The 20,338-nt window shown below is 46.3% G+C and overlaps 1 protein-coding gene across 4 annotated transcripts in view; it reads left to right on the forward strand.

The window, feature by feature from the left end:
• The window catches only part of LOC146809647 (uncharacterized), a 977,933-nt gene that overhangs the window by 68,041 nt on the left and 889,554 nt on the right, over nucleotides 1-20,338 (forward strand). For all 4 annotated transcript variants that reach the window (XM_085616504.1, XM_085616506.1, XM_085616505.1 and 1 more), the window contains exon 3: nucleotides 9,952-10,253. In XM_085616504.1, coding sequence (XP_085472630.1) covers nucleotides 9,952-10,253 — 302 coding nt within the window. The remainder of the gene's footprint in view (nucleotides 1-9,951; nucleotides 10,254-20,338) is intronic.

Here is a 20,338-nt window from a genome sequence, read left to right on the forward strand (position 1 = left end):
CAGGTCCTCCCTGAGACGGAACACAACTAATCTAGAACTGGATTTGCTGTGAACCAGATGTAACAGGGCGAAACTGTCTTGGATTGCTAGTGTTTCAGTTTAGGGATGGCCTCGTTTGGTAATTCTGGTTAGCCTGTTACTATTGGAGCAGGGTCAAGACTGATTTGCATAAAGGTGTGTCTAATCTGAGGAAGTATGGTGGGTAAAAAGTACGATGGGTTAGAATGCTACCTCAAGTGATTGCCAGTTGTTAGACTTATTGCAAGCATCCCCCCATAACCTTTTGCGTATTTGATGTACCACCTTAAGTGGCCAGGGTATGCACAGATGTGGGTGCCTTTCTCACTGTGCCACTGGAACCAAGCTAAACCCGACCGAAGAGTCCTAATCAGGGCAAAGCTGGTCTTGAGTGCTTGTGTGGCAAGAATTCCAGCAGAGGGATACCTCTCCCGCAAGAAGCTGCCTACAGGATTCTCTGGAAACTGTTGGGCTCTCCGGCCTTTGGAATACATAGCTCCATCATTCATCCTTCAAGAAACTGGTTTGGAAGTCCGTTAAACAACTCTCACTGCTGGAGGACAAGGCTACCTTCTCAGCCAGATCCCACACCTGGATGACCCTAAACACTTATAAAACGCTTACAACTCAAGAATATTTCAATAAGGGCTATCCGAAATAACTAAAAATGAATTCTTTTAGGCATAGTCTGGGCCTTCTCCCATGTGCCCTGAACTTCCCACCCTGGCGGAGGGTGGAGACCCAAACTTCCTGCAGCTTGTGTGACACTGAAACACGAGGCATTCTATACTTAATCTGTACCTGCAAGGAGCTACTGCAAGAAAGGATACAGCTATTAAAGGCCCCCTTCAAACAGAGAGGAATTCGCTCTAGGAGGCAAGCGGTGCTGGCATGCTTCGATCCCGGGGCCACACAATTGAACTGCAGAGTGGTAAAATTTCTCATGTTGGCCGAACAAAAAATGCCACAAGCTTCTGACTTCAGAGGCAGTCAGGCTAACAGCTGAAGATGCACCGGGAGTCCACTGCATAGTGTGCATAGGCAAAGAACTCGGCATCAGGCCCTCTTGCTGAGACCCCTATTTTTAAACGACAGCGTCACGTTTGTAACTTCATCAAAGGCAAAGCAAAGAACCGGATTCCAGGAGACTCTCAAAGGAAAATCATCACACACATAATATCATTAAAGTAACATTTCAAATGGTTCTAAAACCCACATGTCTCGTTTTGACAAATAAGATCAATCTAAATAATAGCTGAAGCCTGATTGACTCCATAGTACATCATGTAGGGATGCAATCTGAGAGACCTTCTCCCATTTCTCCTTTTTCTCAAACTGTGAGCAGCTGGCAAACGACCTGGCATCAGGCCGAATGGGAAAATGCTGGTTTCCAAATGAAAATGCTGCTCTTTTTGAATAAGCTCGGAGCAACAACAATATGTGTCACAATGAGTCATATTCTGGCAGCCTCATTCCTCCTCGGTTTTACTTTCAAGCCCGTACACGTTGCACTGCACTTCATTGTGTGTATCAAGCTGAGTGCGAAGAAACAGCCTCATAATTTGACGATGTCCCCTTTTTTAAAATTACATCGTAACAATAAGAAAAGAGCATTTTAAGATGCACGAAATTTTATTCACCAGACATGTATGCACTGCAGTGCACTTTACTGTGTGTATTAATGGTTTTATTGGTGTGTATCAATGGTTGTATTGATTGTTTTAATGTAATGCAATGGTTTTTAGTAACTATTCAAAATAAATAAACTGAACTGAACTGAACCATCATTCTATATTGGGACTTGCAACTAACCATTGTGGAGAGCTTTTCATATTTAGGAATTATTTTTGATACCAAACAAACCCGGTCACATATCGTGGGTAGCAGGGCACAAACAATGGAGTGCACTCTGGCGGCAGTTTCCAGCTTTACTAAGAAACTGGGCTGAAAGCCCCTAGCAACAATAAAAAAGATTTACATTGCCAAAACAATCTCGGCAATGACATACGGGGTAGGGGTCTGGGGCATAGCACCACCTGACTCCCTACAGAAGAGAGAAAATGGGTTCTTTAAGAGGATCCCTTCGCTCCCTCCCTCATTCTCAAACCGCGTCACTCCTCTAGAGTTGTACTTGCCCTGTGTGTCTGACATAGCAACAGTAGCCCCGATCATTCTATGGCACTCAATATGGAGCAGGGATAACATGGACCTTAATAAGACTATCATACAAAACTGTCTTTTATTGGATAAGTCACAAACATTTCCCTGGCTAGAGTACGTTAAACAGACTCTCTACGCGCTGGGAGTCCCCGATTTGTATGCAAATCCCTGTTCATGTTCCACGTTCCCAAAAAAGAGGCTATAGGCATTATTCTTAGCGAAGCTAGCCTATTAAAGTAAGGACTCTCACAAGGTAAAAACAACTGTAAAATTAATTTACCTGATTACATCTTGGATAGAGGGTGAATGCTCGTAATTGGATGCGATAAGGAATCTGCATCATATATTCATCTTTTTAAGGTTCTGCCTAAACCTAATTCCTCCGATGTTGGGCTTCTCTTTGAAAAAGTATGTTTTTAGTGACCTGACTACTTGCCTGTGCGATAATCTATCTGTCCAGTCTGACCTTCACCTCCTTTTCTTTAGTCGTTTTTATAAGGAACAGGGAGTTAATATATATTATTCCTCTTTTAGGGTGGTTTAATTTCAAGCAATGTTGTGTCTCCCTGTTCTTTATGAAGAAGCTTCATGACCCTTTTGTATGTTTCTGTGTAGCTTCATTCCTTTGGGCTTGTAAGCGAAGAATTGTGAAAGTCGTGCTAACCTTTAGCTCTATATTTATTTAATCTCCTGAAAACATTATAAAAACTACCTGAATCAGGCTCTATGCGGCACAGGACTTGTACAATACATCTAATATTTTTATAATTCTCTAAGGGCATCTTTTTAATTTAAATCAGTCGTTTTTAATTATTTATTGATGAATAATTAATCTGGTAACTGGTAATATGCAGCACTTTATTTGTCCCCTTACTGCGTTCATTGTAAAAATGATAGACACTGAATTGCGCATTTTTGCACAATCTAACTCTATACCCCATTGTCCGGAGGGTCGTGACTTGAATGTTTGTTATTTTAATTGGTAATTCTTACTAATTTTTATTGTACTTAGAAGAATGGTGTTGTATTATTTTTCATCAAATCTTTATTTCGGCTACCAGAGCCATAAAAGAAAACACTGTTCATCATTACAAAACAATAAAGACAATTAAAATTACATTAGTACAATTTTTAAAATCGTTCAGCATTAAACTCATTTAGAAAGACTTGATGTAACGCATGCGGGTAAACCACATAGAAGTTAAGTTAAAAATGTTGCCACCGCAAAGACTACTGGAGGGGAGAGGTCCGTTTTCAATATTCTAAATGCGGGAGCACAGTGACTGAAACCCATGTTTTTGAGAAGGGGCCGAAGCCAGTAGTTCCTTGCTCTGCGGTAGGTCGGGCAGAAAAATATGATGTGGAGATCCGTTTCCTCAGGGAGTATACATATAGGGCATTGAGCAGAGTGGTTTGAATGTGCCCAACGTGCTGTGTAGGCCCTTAGCGGCAGTGTGTTATATCGCCATTGCATAAAAAGTTCCCTCGTTAGGGGGGGACCCATATCATCATAAATAAGCTCTAAATGGAAGGTATCTTTGAAGCCCAAAAAGTATGCTGTTTGAGAGCCCTCCCGGGCGCTTGAGATGGAAAGACTCAGGTGATACTCATAATAGGCCTTGGAGAGAGACCCTCGTGAAATCTTTGGACACGCCTGTGCCGGATCTGACCACAATTCCGGTCTACCGAGTGCTTCACAGGTACGTTTGATGTAGGTGAACCATGGAATTGAGGTACTTTTGCACAAACGCAGAATCTCCACCAGTTCGGCTCTATATTTCCAGAGATCCTGAGACGACCAGATTTTACGCCAAAAGGTCAAGGGTTTAAGACCGAGGACCTCTGAAATCGGTCTTAGGCCCAGGTCCAGTCTAAGCGGCATAAGTGGTGTACTAGTCGGTAGTGCGGTCAGCCGTCTGAGAGAATCATTCTCTGTTGTCTGGAGTTTCTGCCCCACAGTGTGGCCCCATAATTCAGCTCCATATATCACCGATGCTCTTGCTTGGGTTTTATAAATCTGCAAGCGAGGCGCGAACGGCCTATACGTTAGACCCCTCGCCATCCTTGTAATACCCCCCACAAGCTGAACGAGCTTCATATTCATCTTGGACAAGTGAGGGTCCCATGACATGGACTGGTTTAGGACCACCCCTAGGTATTCAAACGTGAATACCCGTTCAAGCCTGACTGTCCCAATAAAGGGCGGTGCTCGAGTTCTGGAGGGTGGATTGAAGATCATGTATTTCGTTTTTGTGGCATTGATCTCCAATCCACGGTCTGTACAAAAATGCACAAACCCATCCAGGACTCTCTGAAGACCCATGGGAGATTTAGAGAGCAGCAGGGTATCATCCGCAAACATAATTGCGGGAACCCTGCTGCCATCAAGCTTGGGAGCGTCGGTGTTACTCAGCTGATTGAGGAAACTTATGACCCCGTTGACAAAGAGGCAAAAGAGAGTGGGTGCGAGAACGCACCCCTGACGAACCCCCCTGTCAACGGGGAAAGCATCAGACAGGGAACCATCCCTACCACACCTTACCCTGGCAAAATTCCCATGGTGAAGTCTCTTCAAGATTGATAATATGTCAGCCGGGACCCCTAGGTCCATTAGGACTGCCCACAGCTTGTCCCTTGGGACCAAATCAAAGGCCGCCCGTAGATCCTCGAAAATCGTGAATAAACTGCCGCCCTCGAGAAGGACCGTTTTCCAGTAGATAAGGTGCAAACGGAAAATTTGGTCGGTAGTCGAGATCCCCCTCTGGAACCCTGCCTGGTATGGACTCATAATCTCATTAGCTTCGATCCAGTCCTGAAGGCGATTCAGCATGAGTCTACCAAAGATCTTCTGGGAGACATCAATTAAGCTAATAGGTCTGTAGTTGGCCGGAAGCAGAGGAGAGCCCTTCTTAAAAATTGGGACAATCTCTGCACCCAGCCAAGTATCAGGGATAGCCATGCCTTCAAGGATGGCATTAAAAAGGATCGTGAGATAAGGCGCCCAAAAATCCGGCTCCTGTTTGAATAGGTCACCTGGGATGCCATCCAGCCCAGGTGCCTTCCCGGATGCCAGGCCAACTACAGCCACACGCACCTCATCGACTTTAAGAGGAACCACCAGCCCTTCTTGATGTAAAATGGAGATGGTACTATTTGGGACATCCTGTGGCGACTGATAGAGAGACTGAAAATGGTCTTGCCAGACCTTTGGTGAGATATTGGAAAGTGCGGCCGGGGCCAGCTCCTCTAAGCCGGAGTTGACACAACACCAAAATTTGCGCGAGTCAGCTCTGGCTAAGAAGGTAGTCAATCTTTCCCACTTATCATGCTCCCATTCCCCTTTGGCGTTAGTAATTAGGGTTTTGTAGGCTACTCTTCTTGCCCTAATATCCTCTTTGTCCTTACCCACTTTAATGGAAAGTAAGAGGTCGGTTTTTGCCTTCCGGCAAACTTTATTATACCATAAGGGAAGGGGGCTTTTCCTGCCAAGCCTGTTTATTTTTTGAGTTAGGCATTCTGAAAGGTGTTTAACCAGGTCAACATGGATCTGTCCAAGTTGCATAGAAATAATCTGGGGAGCTCCTTCTGTTCTAAGTGCCTCAAGCTTTTCAAAAATAGGAATGACCTGTGCGTAAAGTAGAGGGACCTTCTCTTGGTGTGAGACTAGATGTTCCCATTTTACTCTACGCCTGTTGTTAGCGAGAGCCAGAAGGTTCTCCTCTGCAGTCCCTAGAGTACCTCTCGGGTCCAGTCCAGGGTGGTCATAGACTAGTTCGAGGGCGTTATGATCACTGTCCTGCCTAGATAGAACGCTAAAGTCCCTTACACGTATCCATGAAGACAGGGGGACCATGACATAATCTATACGGGATTCACAACCCTTTCGGTTGAATGTGCATCCCGAAGGGATGTCCGACTTTAGCCTTCCATTGCAAGCTCTGAGGCCAAATTTCAGGGACAGAGAAGTGATCTGTAAAACTAAAGGGGAGCAAGCTCTTGCGGCCGGAGCCTGTGTGGGGGGAATGGTCCACAGGAGATCTTCTTCCGAGGTCAGCCCCTCTAGTATACCTGGAAGGGGCTCATAATGACAATTTAAATCGCCACCAATAATAAAAGGGATGTCCTCGGGAATTGTTTCCAAGACCGTCGCTAATTTTGCAATAGTGGGCGATTCCTGTGCGATGCTCACTGGCCGTGCATAAATATTGACCAGGAGAAGATTGTTGGAATTAGGCCATTCCAGCAATACAGCTAGAATGTCTTCTGAATCGGTTGGAAAGATAGTGGCCTTACAGCCCAGATCTATAGCCACCCACATGGCTAGACCACCGGACGGGCGGCCCCTCCCCCCCCAGGTCGCATGTACTGAGAATGTGGCGAAGCCAGTATGTAGGACCTCTTCTCTTGCCCAGGTCTCCTGGAGGAGGCAGATATCTTTGCCCCCTATAAAGGAGCTCCAGGCCGGGTTGGACCATTTGTTGGCTAGGCCCGCGACATTCCAGGATAAAATCTTGAGGGGAAACACAGCAGCCGTCACGTTTTGAAATTCTGGGCTGCGTGCCTGGTCTGGACATGGCTCCATATACAGATCAGAAGAAAAATTAGGGATTTGAGCATTGCTGCCCATAGCCAGATTGGGCAAAGAATAAGTAGTCCCCTTAAAGCCATCTGCATTTAGCTGATTAGAATGGTGCTCCTGTGCAATTAGAATATCAGAAGGCAGAGGGGAGATGGAAGGAGAAATTTGGTGCAAAACTACGCCACCCCCCCGAGTGGGTGGTCAATCCACCATGTCTAAAGTGCTAAACCTATTGTGTGTGCGTAGGTAGTCGTAACAAGGGGGAACCGCAGAAGGGGGGTCCCTACTGAACCCTTGGCCGCCCCGCTTCCCTCCCCTACCAACCAGTGCCCATCGTTCTTGCTCCTGGGCAAGCAATATATTCAGATAAAAAAATGTAAGTGGCTGGGGTTGGATCAGGGATCCCTGTGTGTTATAGGGCCAGTTGCAAATATGTGCCACCGTCCGGGGATCACGGAAGTTGATCAATACACAATCTCCCTTGGTAAGTTTGGTGGTAGACCCCAACCATGGAACCCTCCTCACCATGAGAACCTCGCTGTAAATGCCCTGGGGTAGGGGTCTATTTTGAGAGAGCCAGTGGATGACCTTATTTTTTAGGGCATCAACTGGCTCCTTGGCAAAAGGGCGAAGTTCCGGGATACCAGTTAGAACAACGATATATGGAGCAGCCTCCGGGGGCAAATGAATTGGGCCACAGCCAGTATCAGTTCCTCGTGTCCCTAATGTGGGTTCAGATGTCAGCCCACAGGAGTTGGAATCAGTGGGACAAGGTGTGGGCAAAAGTTCAGGTATGTGCAGAGTAGATGCGGTTTGGGTGCCTAGCTGTGTGGACTTGGGCGGAGAACGGCCTTCCTTCTCACGGGTGATTTGGGGATTGCTTACATGATGCTTCTCTGTTCTAGGTACTTCTAGGAGTGATTGAATTCCCTTCTGAAGATTCACTAAAGAAGTTTCTACTAAAGCCAAACGGTCCAGTAGTGGCAAAAGTAGGTTCTTCAGGAGAGAACTAAGATCAGAAGTGAAATGGCCGGCCCCACACAATATTGGATTTTGTCCCAAAGATATATGGGCGGGTATATCTATGGGGTCTGACCCTGTTTCGGTTAGACTTGGTTGATTGGGTATGATCCTCAAATTGGACTTAAAGATCTTCGACTTTTGCCCTTTGTTGATTTGTGCATTTCTTTTCCTCTTCGAGATTGCGCCCTCTCACTCTCCCTGACTGGATAGTTTAGTTGGGGGGTTGCTACAGTGAGTGTTAATCTGTTCTAGAGTTAGAGGGGGCCTTGGTGGTGGGAGGGAAGAAATGCTAAGTTCAGTTGAAGCTGAAGTATCAGAGTCAATGTCAAAAATAGGCGGGATAGCTGGCTCAGGGATGCCAGAATCAGAAGCAGCAGAAACTACATTGGGATCCTGCGCGTGAGGTGGAGAGATGGCCTGAGCGAGGGGACCCAATGAGGATCTTCTTACCCAGTCAATCTCCTGGGAAATGCGTCTTTCCAGGACAGTAATCTCATCGATGAGCAAAGAGCCCGCCTTGGCGAAGTACATATCTAAAGTGCCAGAGGCAGCTCCGGCGGCGAGTGCAGATTTGCTTCTGGTTTCCCTGGCAGACATGGGTGCGGTTAGGTGCAGAGCCTTAGGGGCCCCTTAATTAAAGCAATAAATAACAGTAATGGGGCCCTGGGCCTGGCTCGCCCGTTCTCGAACGGCCTCAAACGGCCCGCTCTTTGCCCGGTCTTCGCCCCGGACTGCGACCCGCGCGCGTCCCGCTGTCGCGGTAATGGGCGTGCCTTATGTGGGAGGGGGGGGAGGAGCCGGGAAGAGGCGCCAGGTGCGATGTCCTAGAGCACCCTGGGCCTCGCAGTCCCAGCCGCGGGAGTCAGCCTTTTCTGGATGAAAGTCTCAAGGGTCCCGATATCCTCGCTGTCCCTCCGACGATGGAAAGCTCCACAGCAGCAACCAGGTAAGAGTCCGCGCCTGCGAACGGCGCCCACGAAGCGGGGGCCGTGAGGCATTATCAAAGGAGGATAATCAGGGGGAGGAGCCGGGAAGAGGCGCCAGGTGCGATGTCCTAGAGCCCCATGGGCCTCGCAGTCCCAGCCGCGGGAGTCAGCCTTTTCTGGATGAAAGTCTCAAGGGTCCCGATATCCCCGCTGTCCCTCCGACGATGGAAAGCTCCACAGCAGCAACCAGGTAAGAGTCCGCGCCTGCGAACGGCACCCGCGAAGCAGGGGCCGTGAGGCGCTATCAAGGGAGGATAATCAGGGGGAGGAGCCGGGAAGAGGCGCCAGGTGCGATGTCCTAGAGCACCCTGGGCCTCGCAGTCCCAGCCGCGGGAGTCAGCCTTTTCTGGATGAAAGTCTCAAGGGTCCCGATATCCCCGCTGTCCCTCCGACGATGGAAAGCTCCACAGCAGCAACCAGGTAAGAGTCCGCGCCTGCGAACGGTAACTTTTCACACATAGGTGGAGTTAATTACCACCAGGACAGAGATCACAGATGTCCTTCATGCAAGTTCGACCTTCAAGTGGTAACACCCACTTCCTCCAGCAAAGGGCGCGATAACTTTCAGAACATCCCATGTATTATTTTAATATGTATACTTGATGATCTATGCTTTCCAAATAAGATCTAATAAAGTTTATTGGAATGAAAAAAAGAGTTTGCATAGGTAGTTCACAGATTTATTTATTTCCATGGTTGCCATTATTGCTTCCACCAGTCCATTTCTGTAATTCCTTCAATTGTACTTGCCTATTGCTAATGTAGAAAGCTGTTCAAAAAAGTAAGGAATCACTATCTACTTGGTATCTTAACCATTGCACTCCTTGGATATATGACCACATACTACACAATGGCTCACCCTCCTTCCTCTCACCTTTGACCTATGTAAAATGACATCCTATTGGTAACCTACTCTCTAACAACTAAGGGCGGAAACACAAGGCAACTTTAGAGGAAGATGCAGGGACTCATGCATGTTTGGTCTCTCTATACAGAATAGTAGCAGAATTCCAAGTATTGTAACAAAGTGGGACCTCACCTGTAAGTTTGATTTGAAGGCATATAATTAAGAGTAGTGGAAACACAGGAAATGACTAACATCTTTTACTTTGTATCACTTAACATAGTCTTTAGAGTATATATACTGTTTGATCAGTATGTGATTAATTCTCCTATGTTTTAAAGGGGCCAATATGAAGTTCTAAAAGAAGAAATTTTGAAGACTCTACAAGGAAACCCAGATGGCATAACTTTGCAAAAGCTTTCTCAGGTTGTCTTGGAAAGTGAAAAATGCAGGTTTCAGCAACCATTGTCTGAATGCAGGGCCATACAGACTGATTACAAACTTATTTCAAACTTACTGTTTGAAATGAGGAACCTGGTGTTTGAGATCAAAAACGCAACAGAGGAATCCCTCTTCAGATGTAGACTGCGTTCCGATGACCCACCTAGGATACCACGTCTTCCACTAGTGTCTGAAAAATCAGGTAAGGTACTAGACAGAAAAGCAAATTTCCAAGACACTGGTACGTTCTAATTAATGACATTAAGCTGCTTGTAAAATAAGCATTTGTTCTATTACAATGCTATGTATAAACGAATTCACTAAGTAACAAAGGTTAAATGGATGATATAGTTAGGTGAAAAGGTCAGTTAAAACATAAAGTTTTAAATTAACAAAACCACTGAAATTCACCAGTTATAGTTATCTCAAGTAACAAATACTCATTCAATAGAGTAACTATAATTTGAGCCTCATTTGGGCAGCCATTCCAATATTATTCCGGCCAGTGGCCCTTGTGCCTGAGACAACCATTCAAAACTAAGTGGGTTTAGACAGAAAAAAATGTAAGTGTACCCATGGCTCTGAAATAAGTCTCATGTGGGAAATATTAGTAATTTTGATCTTACAAATCTGTTATTTTTCAGATCTGAAGATGTAGGCGTCTTCAGAGCTCATGTAAGTGGTCACAGTTCTACAATTCCAGCTTGACATGGAGTAAGCATGTGTTAGGTGTGCTGGGGAAAAATATCTGCTAACTGGCAGACATCTTTAAATATTGACCACTGAACTTTAAATAATGCCATTATACATGTGCATATTATTGTAGGAAAGGGCTAATATTTATTAGTTTCAGATTGTTTGATTAACACCAAAAGTGATGCATTATAGTCACTTCAGAGTATTTGATTACACAACAGCATTAACAGAAAAGAAAAGGGGTTATAGAGGGGTTATATATGCATGAAGTAGAACACAGTCTAGCTGTTCACACTCATGCACCGTTTTGGGGAGATTGGTATTGATCTCAGTCTAGGTGTCTAATCACATGATAACCACGGCTTATGTCAAGGTTAGCTGATAGTTGGAGTTTAGATGTGGCTCTTTAAGAGCAAAGTTACATTTTAGACGTGGATCTCTAAGAGCAAGGACAGATGGAAGCTGGTACCCTTGACCATTGGGTTTAAAAAGTCAACAAGCTTCAGGTCTGCTTACATATGTCCCGGTAATAGTTTTTCTTTTTAAACTTAGAATGTGCTGCACCCTAATTAAGGCAACATAAGTGACACAGTGTAATGACAGTTAGTAGGGTGCCCCAATAGTTCAAGGGTACCACACAGCATTGCATGGAACACAGGATGTATTGGGCTAACCTAGTACTTACCATGTGCTTTCTCTAATTTGTATTATTTTGACAACATTGAGAAGCTTGAATGAAACACGTGTCTGCATATTCAAACTGTCTTGACATGGAAAACATTCTTCCTGGGTAAGAGGCTAAACCCAGAGAGCACATAGCATTTGATGACATATTTAGAACACCGCACTATAAGCAGGGACATCTTAAGGATTTCAGGGACCCTGAGCCAAACGTATTTTGCTGCCCCTGTTTGGAAGAGCTTTGAATTCATGATCCAGTTTCTGCTTTTTCATGCCCTCTTTTGCCAGTGCACAGGCACACCTCCAATTTCTAAATGTGTACACATCTAATTATTCAGAGATATTGATGTATGTTTCCAGTATTGTAACACGGTAGCAGCTCACTAATATTACTGCAAATAATCTGTGATATACTCCAATGTCTCCTATGTAAGGTCCTGTTTTGATCTCTAAGAAACATTTTTTTACGGATGTTGCATGAAACATAAATTCAAAATTTCTCTGCAAAACGTCTGTAATAGAAAATTATATTAAGGAAAACGTTATTTGAAATGATCTGTTTAAGAATTATTAAAGGTTATCAGGGCAAGACTATACAGAACACAGCTGGCTGTATCAGGCCCCCTTCCCCTTAGAGGCCACAGCCCACTTTGCCCATGCCTTAAAACATCGCTGACTATAAGCCACTAATTATTGCAATGTTACTGCCTGGACTACAAACCTGAGCAGTGTACCTTCATTTGTTTCTGTGCTGAGAATGGAAGTGATCCTTAGTCCCACCCGACTGTGAGAGTCTCCGTCTCCCAGGTTTATGAACAACCTTCCATCAGCCAGAAGCATCATTCTTCATCCAAGCATTTGATAACATTTGCCTTTCTCTTCGAAAAAGTGACATTCCCGTGGTGATAGGAGCTTGTACGTATACCCCAGAGTGCCTTGAATTAAACTTGGTGTATGACAGCGAGTCAGTACCGTTTCTTCCTGGCTTCCGTTACCTGACCAAATTTGCACAGATCAGACAAATGAGTATATTCTGCATAATCCGGAACCTGCATAAACGTTTGGCAGAGATGACCAAGTAGCGAGCATTAGAATAATGTAGCCTGAAAGAGATACAAGCTGCTACCACCGCAGACCAGTATTTGTGAGGAATTATTTCCAGGCTGTTTCTGCATACCTTGAGATATACAAAACGGCAAGAAATTATTGCATTTGTTTGGGGCTTTAGAGACAGATCCTTGTCAAATTAAAACCCATATTTCTTTATTTAGTATTGAGTTGGTTGAGTTGGAGTGTCACCCAAGGCACTAGACCAGAGTCCAGCATTGCTAGTGGAGTTGGGGCCAAAAATAATCACTTCCATCTTATCTGAATTTAGTTTTAGCAGGCTTCTGTTTATCCAATTCTGGATGGCTACCATACGATCTCATAGAGGAATGGAGTTGGCACTCTCTGATGGATCTAACCTGAAGATAAAATGTGTATCATCAGCATATTACACACAGTCTATCCTGATGGCACGAAAAGTGTTCACAAGGAGACCCATATAGATAATGCACAGCACTTGCGACATGGGCTTAATTTGAGCCTGTGGTTGCATGTGGGGCCCACAGGCACTCATTTTTGGGGGACCGCCACTTCTTTTTCCTCATCAGACTTCGATGCAAACCAGGAGAGCGAAAAGCACAAAAGGGGTAAAGAAGGAGAAAGAGAAATATAAAAAAAACAGTGACAAATGTAGTGATGTCTGGTGGTGGTTGAAAGTTGCATGAGGTAAAATCAAGACTTTCCAGCTCTGGTATTCTGCACTTGTGATAGCGCCAGCTGTGGGCTTCTCAGCAAAGATTCGGGCATTGGCACTTACTGTTTTACAAATTAAGCACTGGGGGGGAAAAATTAGGGATAGAGTGCTGTCAGTCAAGAAAGAAGAAACAGAAGAGACTGCTGAAATCTAATGGTGACCTCTGCTAGACAGTTGATCAGAATACCATGATCAACCATGTTGAAGGCTGCCGAGGAGTCCAGTAAAATGAGTCTGATCTGTTTTTCTTCATCTCTCCCTAGTTTGAGATGTAATACTAAGATTAAGGCCGCATCAGTTCTCAGTCCTAGTCTTAAATTGGTTGAAGAGGGATCGAAAAGTTTGTAGTCCTCAAGATGTTTGCTGAGCCACTGCATGATGTATTATTCAGCTATTTTGGTCATAAACAGCAGAAGAGATATGGGGCAGCAATTGTCTTCTAGCGTTGGATCATGGTGTGGCTTTTTAGAAAAGGTTTGACGATATGTTTTTCCCTTCAAGTGCAAGGGTGCCTGTCTCAAAGGAAGAGTTCAAAATACAGGTTCTGGCGGGCAGCAAAGATTCTTCCAAACCATGAATCATGCTCATGGGACAAACATCGTCTGGGGATCCGGATTTAGCGGACATCAATATCTCTCGTGTCTTGCCTTCTTGAAGATTAGGTATATTGCCCAAAATATGACTAATGTAATTACATGCAGATGAAACAGAATCCTCTACTAGGTGACTAGAGTCTTTGTTGATACTGTCATACAAAGTTTGAGCTTTGTCAGTAAAATACAGAAGCACACTGACCCAGTTCTTTAGAAAAGATGGATTTTTTGTTTAAGTGGGGGAGGGGGATTGGCAATTTGTATGACCGTCCGGAATAGAGTACAAGGACAGTTAGGAGATTCCGGAGTTATTCCTCCTTAATAAATGGATTTGTTCTGATGAATGTGGTTTTATATGTTGCCAACTGATCCTTGGCATAGATAAGCTGTTTTTCCTCTCTGCCTACCATAAAGCAAGTCTTTCAGCTTCAAGGTCCATGGAAAACTAAGGATGAGAAAGTTTTCATTCAAGCTTTTGATTAGATGGTGTAGATAATGTGTACTCGAGGGCTCCAATCAAGCCTTTAATAAAAGTGAGGGTAAGGATTCTGGATTTGAAAAGGTCGGGTAACCCATTGCAGTGCTCCTTGAATAGCGCAATGGCTTCGTCTTTTCTAAGACTATGCCATGTTTGAGCAAGAGCTGTATTATGCAGTGAGTGAATTGGTTTCAGTGTTCTCAGGATATGACATGTAAGAGATATAAAAAATGGTTAATCTAACTCATTGGGCATATGGTGTTAAGCAGAAATCTCCACCGGTAGGTAGAGACAAGATCGTATTTATTCCGTTTCTGATGGTTGGGCTGATTCACTATCTGAGAAATGCCTAAATGTAATAAAGACTGGAGGAATGTGTCTGTGTCATTCTGAGGGGCATTATGCCACAAGGAAAAGGCACCTATAACTATCACTTGAGAATACACAATGACCAACAGACCAATAGCTTGTTATATCTAAGGTTTTGATACCATGCATCTTCCCTGTTTCTCTGCCTCTAGTGCTCAGCCAGTGTGAATGGTTTGGGTAGAATGTTGGTGTGGATGGTGATGTCATTGGAATGTGTGGATTGCTGTAAGGTGGAGTGTCAGTTGGATCCTGGGCTGAGCAGCAGGGTCTGCTCCTGGTGGGGCTTATTTACATCTTTACTGGAAAACCTACTTAACATCTAAGAACAATAAAAGTATTAATCTTTAACCTTACCACGTCTTAAACTTGCGACGAGTTGGATCAAAAACTACGCGTGAGGACCGACTTTAAGCTACTTCTAAAGGAAAGTTTATTCGAGATATTACTTAAAAAAGAACCTACCTAAGGATTTCATGCCCTGCTGCCCCAGCAGTGTCCAGATTCACCAGAAAGCCCATTGACAGGGCGTATGCTTCCTGCTACTGCTTACTTCATCCTCAAGCCACGAGGGATACCCCTCTTATACTACGTGCTACAGCGAATTTCAACGCACTGCAGATTTTTAAACGACCTGGCAAAGTCAAACCTGCACCAGTAAATTTCGACGTACTCCGATATTATTTAACTGAAAACGTTTTCTTCTGCATTACATGCCAGACTTCTCATTTGGATTTTTAACCTAACCTGGTGTTGTTTCTACTCTGTTGTGACTACTCCTGATGGTCATGGATCACAAGAAGAATTCGGGAGAGGGATGCTCCCTTTATTTTTTGCAGCAACACATTTCTAAGTCTCATTCTTGTGGTTTGAAGTCACCCGAGTACTATTTTTCTATCTCTGTGAGGATCGAAGATGCTGCGCACATTCTCACCGTTATCTTGTGCATTGTTCAAATTGCCCGTGAGGATCCCATGAACACTGCACGCGCTCCCTTCCTTTTTGAGTGCGCTCTCCAACATCCTTTCTTCTTTCACCTGTCTTCCTGGAATCCTGGGAGCTTAGCTGCTTGAGACGCTTTTACACATTTGTGTGCCTTGAGGCATCCGGTGTGCGTCTTATCTACGTGCCACCATTTTATTTGGGGCGATCCTTCATGCTTCAGTCCGGATCTCCCCTCCTGTTGCCCTTTTTCGATGTCCGTGGAGCCTGATGTATGTGAAGTACTTAGGAGCATTTTACTTTCCTGACTTCAGCCCTATCGCCGTCTGAACAGAGATGCTTTGCAGGGTTCGTCGCTGCGTCCCTCTCCTCACCACTTTATGTGGTACGTCAGGTTATGCTTCGTAACTGAAGCAACAACGCTTTGCTGTTATCCTCTGGCTCCCCTAGCTACGGCGTCTTCATTTTTTTCTTTCTTCCTTTTTATATTTGCACCTGCATTTATTTAATTTCCTTGCCATGTCACCTATGCTATGTACCTTTACGATAGAATGTGTTTATACTTTCTGTAATGTTCCTGCTCACCTCACTGTGTATAAGGAATAATATGCGCCACTCGTTTAGCGGGGTTAACACTCTTTATTTGCATACACTGCAGGAGCGCCGGCACGGAGCTCCGATCTCCTTCAAATCGGCACGCTTCTGCGAGCGGTCAAAATGGCCGCCGACGGAAGTCTGCTGACGTCACACGCAGTGTGCGTCGCAGACTAGACCGCTACACCACATCTCCCCCTTCACAACAGCTCAACATACAGTACCCCCTCCCAGTAAGAACAGTCTTACTTGTTGTCCATACTGAACTCCTCGAACCTCCTTGGCAACATTACTCTTCTCCCGTAACGTGTCCTCCTGCTCCCTTCGCCTGTGGTCGGGGTTGCGTTGACCCCTTCTAGGTAGGAATTGTCACTCTCACCTCTGAGTTCTGCATTGCTCTGTTCTGGCACTTCGTGCCCCTCCTGGGTGTCCCGTGCCTGTTCGGTGCTTCCCTCTCTTCCTCTGCTCCTTGATCCTGACTGGGGACTGCCTTCCTCTCCTCCTGCTCTTCCACTTTCTGTCCTCCAGTCCGGCGTGGCTCTGGCTGCACCTGTGTCGCTCAGCTCCCCGCCAGGTTCCTTCCCATTGGCCCGAGTGCATCTCGCCATGCGATCTTGGGACCATACTTTCCCGTCGCTTAGCAGGGCAGACTGGGAGTACGGCTCCACCACCCGGAACGGAGGTGTGAACTTGCTGTCTCCTTTTCTTCCTGGTGCTGGTAGTTTAACTCGCACCCATTCACCTCTCTCAAGTGCGACGTCCTTGGTGTTATGTTTTCTGTCATAATATTCCGTGTACACTGCTTGTGCTCTCTCCAGGTTTCTGCGTACAACTGCTGGAGACCAGTGACTTTGTACTGTGAGTCTTTTCCAAGCCACGTTGTCCTTCGTAAAGGGCTCTCTCCCTCTCAGTACACGGAACGGACTGTATCCCGTGGAGGCGGGAGTTATCCGGTAGGCCCATAGCAGACGCTTCAACTCCTTTTCCCAATTGACCCCTTGGCTGATTGCGGCTTGTATTGACCCCATAATCACCCTGTTGAATCATTCTGCTGCTCCGTTTCCCGCTGGGTGATAAATCGGTGTGTGTCTGACAGTGATGCCGTTCCTGTCCATGAAGGTTTCCCACTTGGTCGATGTGAACTGTGGGCCATTGTCACTTAGGATCCCTTTGGGGATGCCTTCTCTTATGAATACATCTGTGAGGAATTCTAGTATAGTGTCCGTCTCCGCATTGTCGCCCACATGGACCTCCGGCCATTTTGAGTAACGGTCGATGACAACCATGAGGTACTTTTTGAGCGCCATTGGTGTCTTGTATTGGGCCCAGTACATCAATCGAAATTTCTTCCCACGGATTCTCAGGACATTCATATCTCCCTAGGGGTGGACGTAACACTCTTTGGGTCTTATCCGCATTGCTGCATTGTTCACACGCCCTCACGTGGCGCTCCACGGCAAGGTCCATTCCCGGCCACCAGTAGTCTTCCTTCGCTCTCCCCTTCGTCTTCACTATGCCCAAATGGCCTTCATGTGCGAGGGAAATAATGCGTGGTCTCAGCATGTGTGGGGGGACTACTTTGCTGCCCCGCAACAAGAAACACGGGTTGTCCCCTACCGACAGTTCCTCCCGGACCTCCCAATACTGTTTTAGTTCCTCCTCCAGTATTCTCTTGTCCGGCCATCCCTTGGTCACGTACGCTTTAACTGCTCTCGTCCTCTCGTCCTTCTCGTATTCCTTTTCCCATTCCTGTAAACTTATGGCTCTTTCGTGGTCTCCTGTGAATGCCACCGCATACTCTTCCCATCCACCTTCTTCTTGGACTTCAGAGACCTCCTTGGACGCAGCTCTGCTCAGGAAATCGGCTACTTTGTTCTTGTGCCCTGGCAGGTACTCCACATCGTATACGTAGTCTAAAAGTCTTAGGCTCATCTTGGCGATTCTCGGTGTAGCATGTTCATGGCCGCTGGATGTGAGGACTTTCACCAGCGGCTTGTGGTCCGTGCGCAGCAGAAATGTTCCTCCCCACAGGAATTGCCGGAACCTTTCCATCGCCCACACTACTGCAAGCATTTCCTTTTCAATGACGCTAAACCTGCTTTCATTAGGGGCCAACGTTCGGGACGCAAAACTTATCGTGGAGGTCACTCCTTCTGTGGTCCTTTGGGTGAGCACCGCTCTAAGTCCCCTATCGCTGGCATCCGTGGTTAGCACGGTAAGCGCCGTCGGGTCGAAGCCTTGAATGGGTACTGCCTCGCTGATATTTTCCTTCATCTCTTCGAATTCCTGCTGCTGCTCTTCCATCCACCGGAACGCTGTCTTATCTTTTAGGAGCGATCTCATGTGGTGGGTCTTGGAGGCAAAGTGTGGCACGAACTTGCTGTAAAACTCAGCCATGCCCAGGAACGTCCGGACGTCTTCCTTGCTTGAGGGCGTAGGTGCATCTTTAATCGCCGCTACGTTGGACGACTTGGGTTTGATGCCGTCTTGGCTGATCTCGTGCCCCAGGTACGTAACTTTGTCCATGCCAAACTTGCATTTGTCCTATTGGGCTGTGAGCCCGTTCTGCTTCAACACTGTTAGCACTTCTTCCAACTTCCTGTTATGATCTGCCTTGGATGCTCCCATGACCAAAATGTCGTCTTGGAAAAATTGGATTCCCGCCTTTTTGTGGAATAGTCTGTACATGAGTTTTTGGAAGACGGCTGCAGCCGAGGCTAGCCTGAACGGCATCCGCAGGAATTTGTAGCATCCAAACGGGGTGATGAACGACGTCAGGTGGTTGCATGACCAGTGTAGAGCAATCTGGTGATAGGCCGACGTCAAGTCTATCGTGGAAAACCACTTTGCCCCTTGGGTCTTGGCCAACATCTCATTGATCCTGGGAAGAGGGAACTTGTCCACCACGATGTTCTTATTTAGCTCCCTTAGGTCCACGCACAACCTCACCTTCCTGTTGGGCTTCTGCGCCACGACTAAGGGGGCCAACCACTCTGCGTTGTCGATCGCTTCGATTACCCCGTTGTCTTCCAGCCTCTGCAATTCTTCCTGCACAGCCGCCCTGGTCCGGAACGGGATGTTTCGTACTCTGTGAGACACCGGACGCGCCCCTTCTCTCAGATTTATCCGATGTGTGAACTTCGCTAGACGACCGATGGAGTCCTTGAAGACTTCCGGGAATTCTTCTTTCCACCGTTGCGCCTCCTGTACCGGTCCTTCCTCGGTCATGAGAACTTGCGTGCGTCCTCCCGGGTTCAGTTTTATCCCTAGCTCACCCTGGTCCTTCCAACCCAGTACTGATGGTCCTTTCTCCGCCACATACAATTTCCCTTCGCACGTTCTGCCCTTGAATTCGAAGGTTAGGGGGCAGTATCCTACCATAGGTATCGGCTCCCCTGTGAACGTTACCGGGTGGATGTCCGTGGGTCTCAGCTGGTACTTTGTCCCTGGTGCGAAATCTTCTTCCCATATCTTCCTTCTGATGATCGTATAGGGCGATCCCGAGTCTGCTACCATTGTGACTCTCACTCCTCCTATGCGCATGTCGCATTTAGGTTTTTTCTCCACTGAACTCTCTATGCCCAGTATCTGTTCCTCCACAATCAGGATCTCATCGTCTTCTTCGTGGTTCTCGTCTTCTTCCTCCTTGCCTGTCTCTTGTGCGACATACTTCACTTGTTGCTTCGGAGATTTCCTTCGGCATACCCTTTCGTAGTGTCCCAACAGTCCACAGTATGTGCACTTCGCTCTAAGCGCCGGACAACCCTTGTCGTTGGCGGCGTGGGCGCCACTGCCACACCTGTAGCATGTGTTTGTGTTCCATTGCCGCTGTCCTTGTGACTTCGTAGTGCGGGCGTTGAACCTTCTGTGGTTCCGTGCGCTCGGTTGTCCTGCTGGGACACTGCTGTCAACGACCTTCCGATCCTCTACTTTGCATACCGCTTGTTCTGGTAGGCGTTCCCGTTTGGCTGCTTCCGCGCACCTCCTGGTCAGTTCTGCTTTCTTCACCATGGATACTACTGTCTTTAATGGTGCGTCGCCGTTCGCCCACAGCTTCTCTTGGATGGAGGTGTTTACTGTGTGCATGATGATCTGGTCCCTGATCAGTTCCTCTTGTAGGGTCCCAAATTTGCACG

This window comes from Triturus cristatus, chromosome 7 (genome assembly GCF_964204655.1).
Source record: "Triturus cristatus chromosome 7, aTriCri1.1, whole genome shotgun sequence".
Lineage (NCBI taxonomy): Eukaryota > Metazoa > Chordata > Amphibia > Caudata > Salamandridae > Triturus > Triturus cristatus.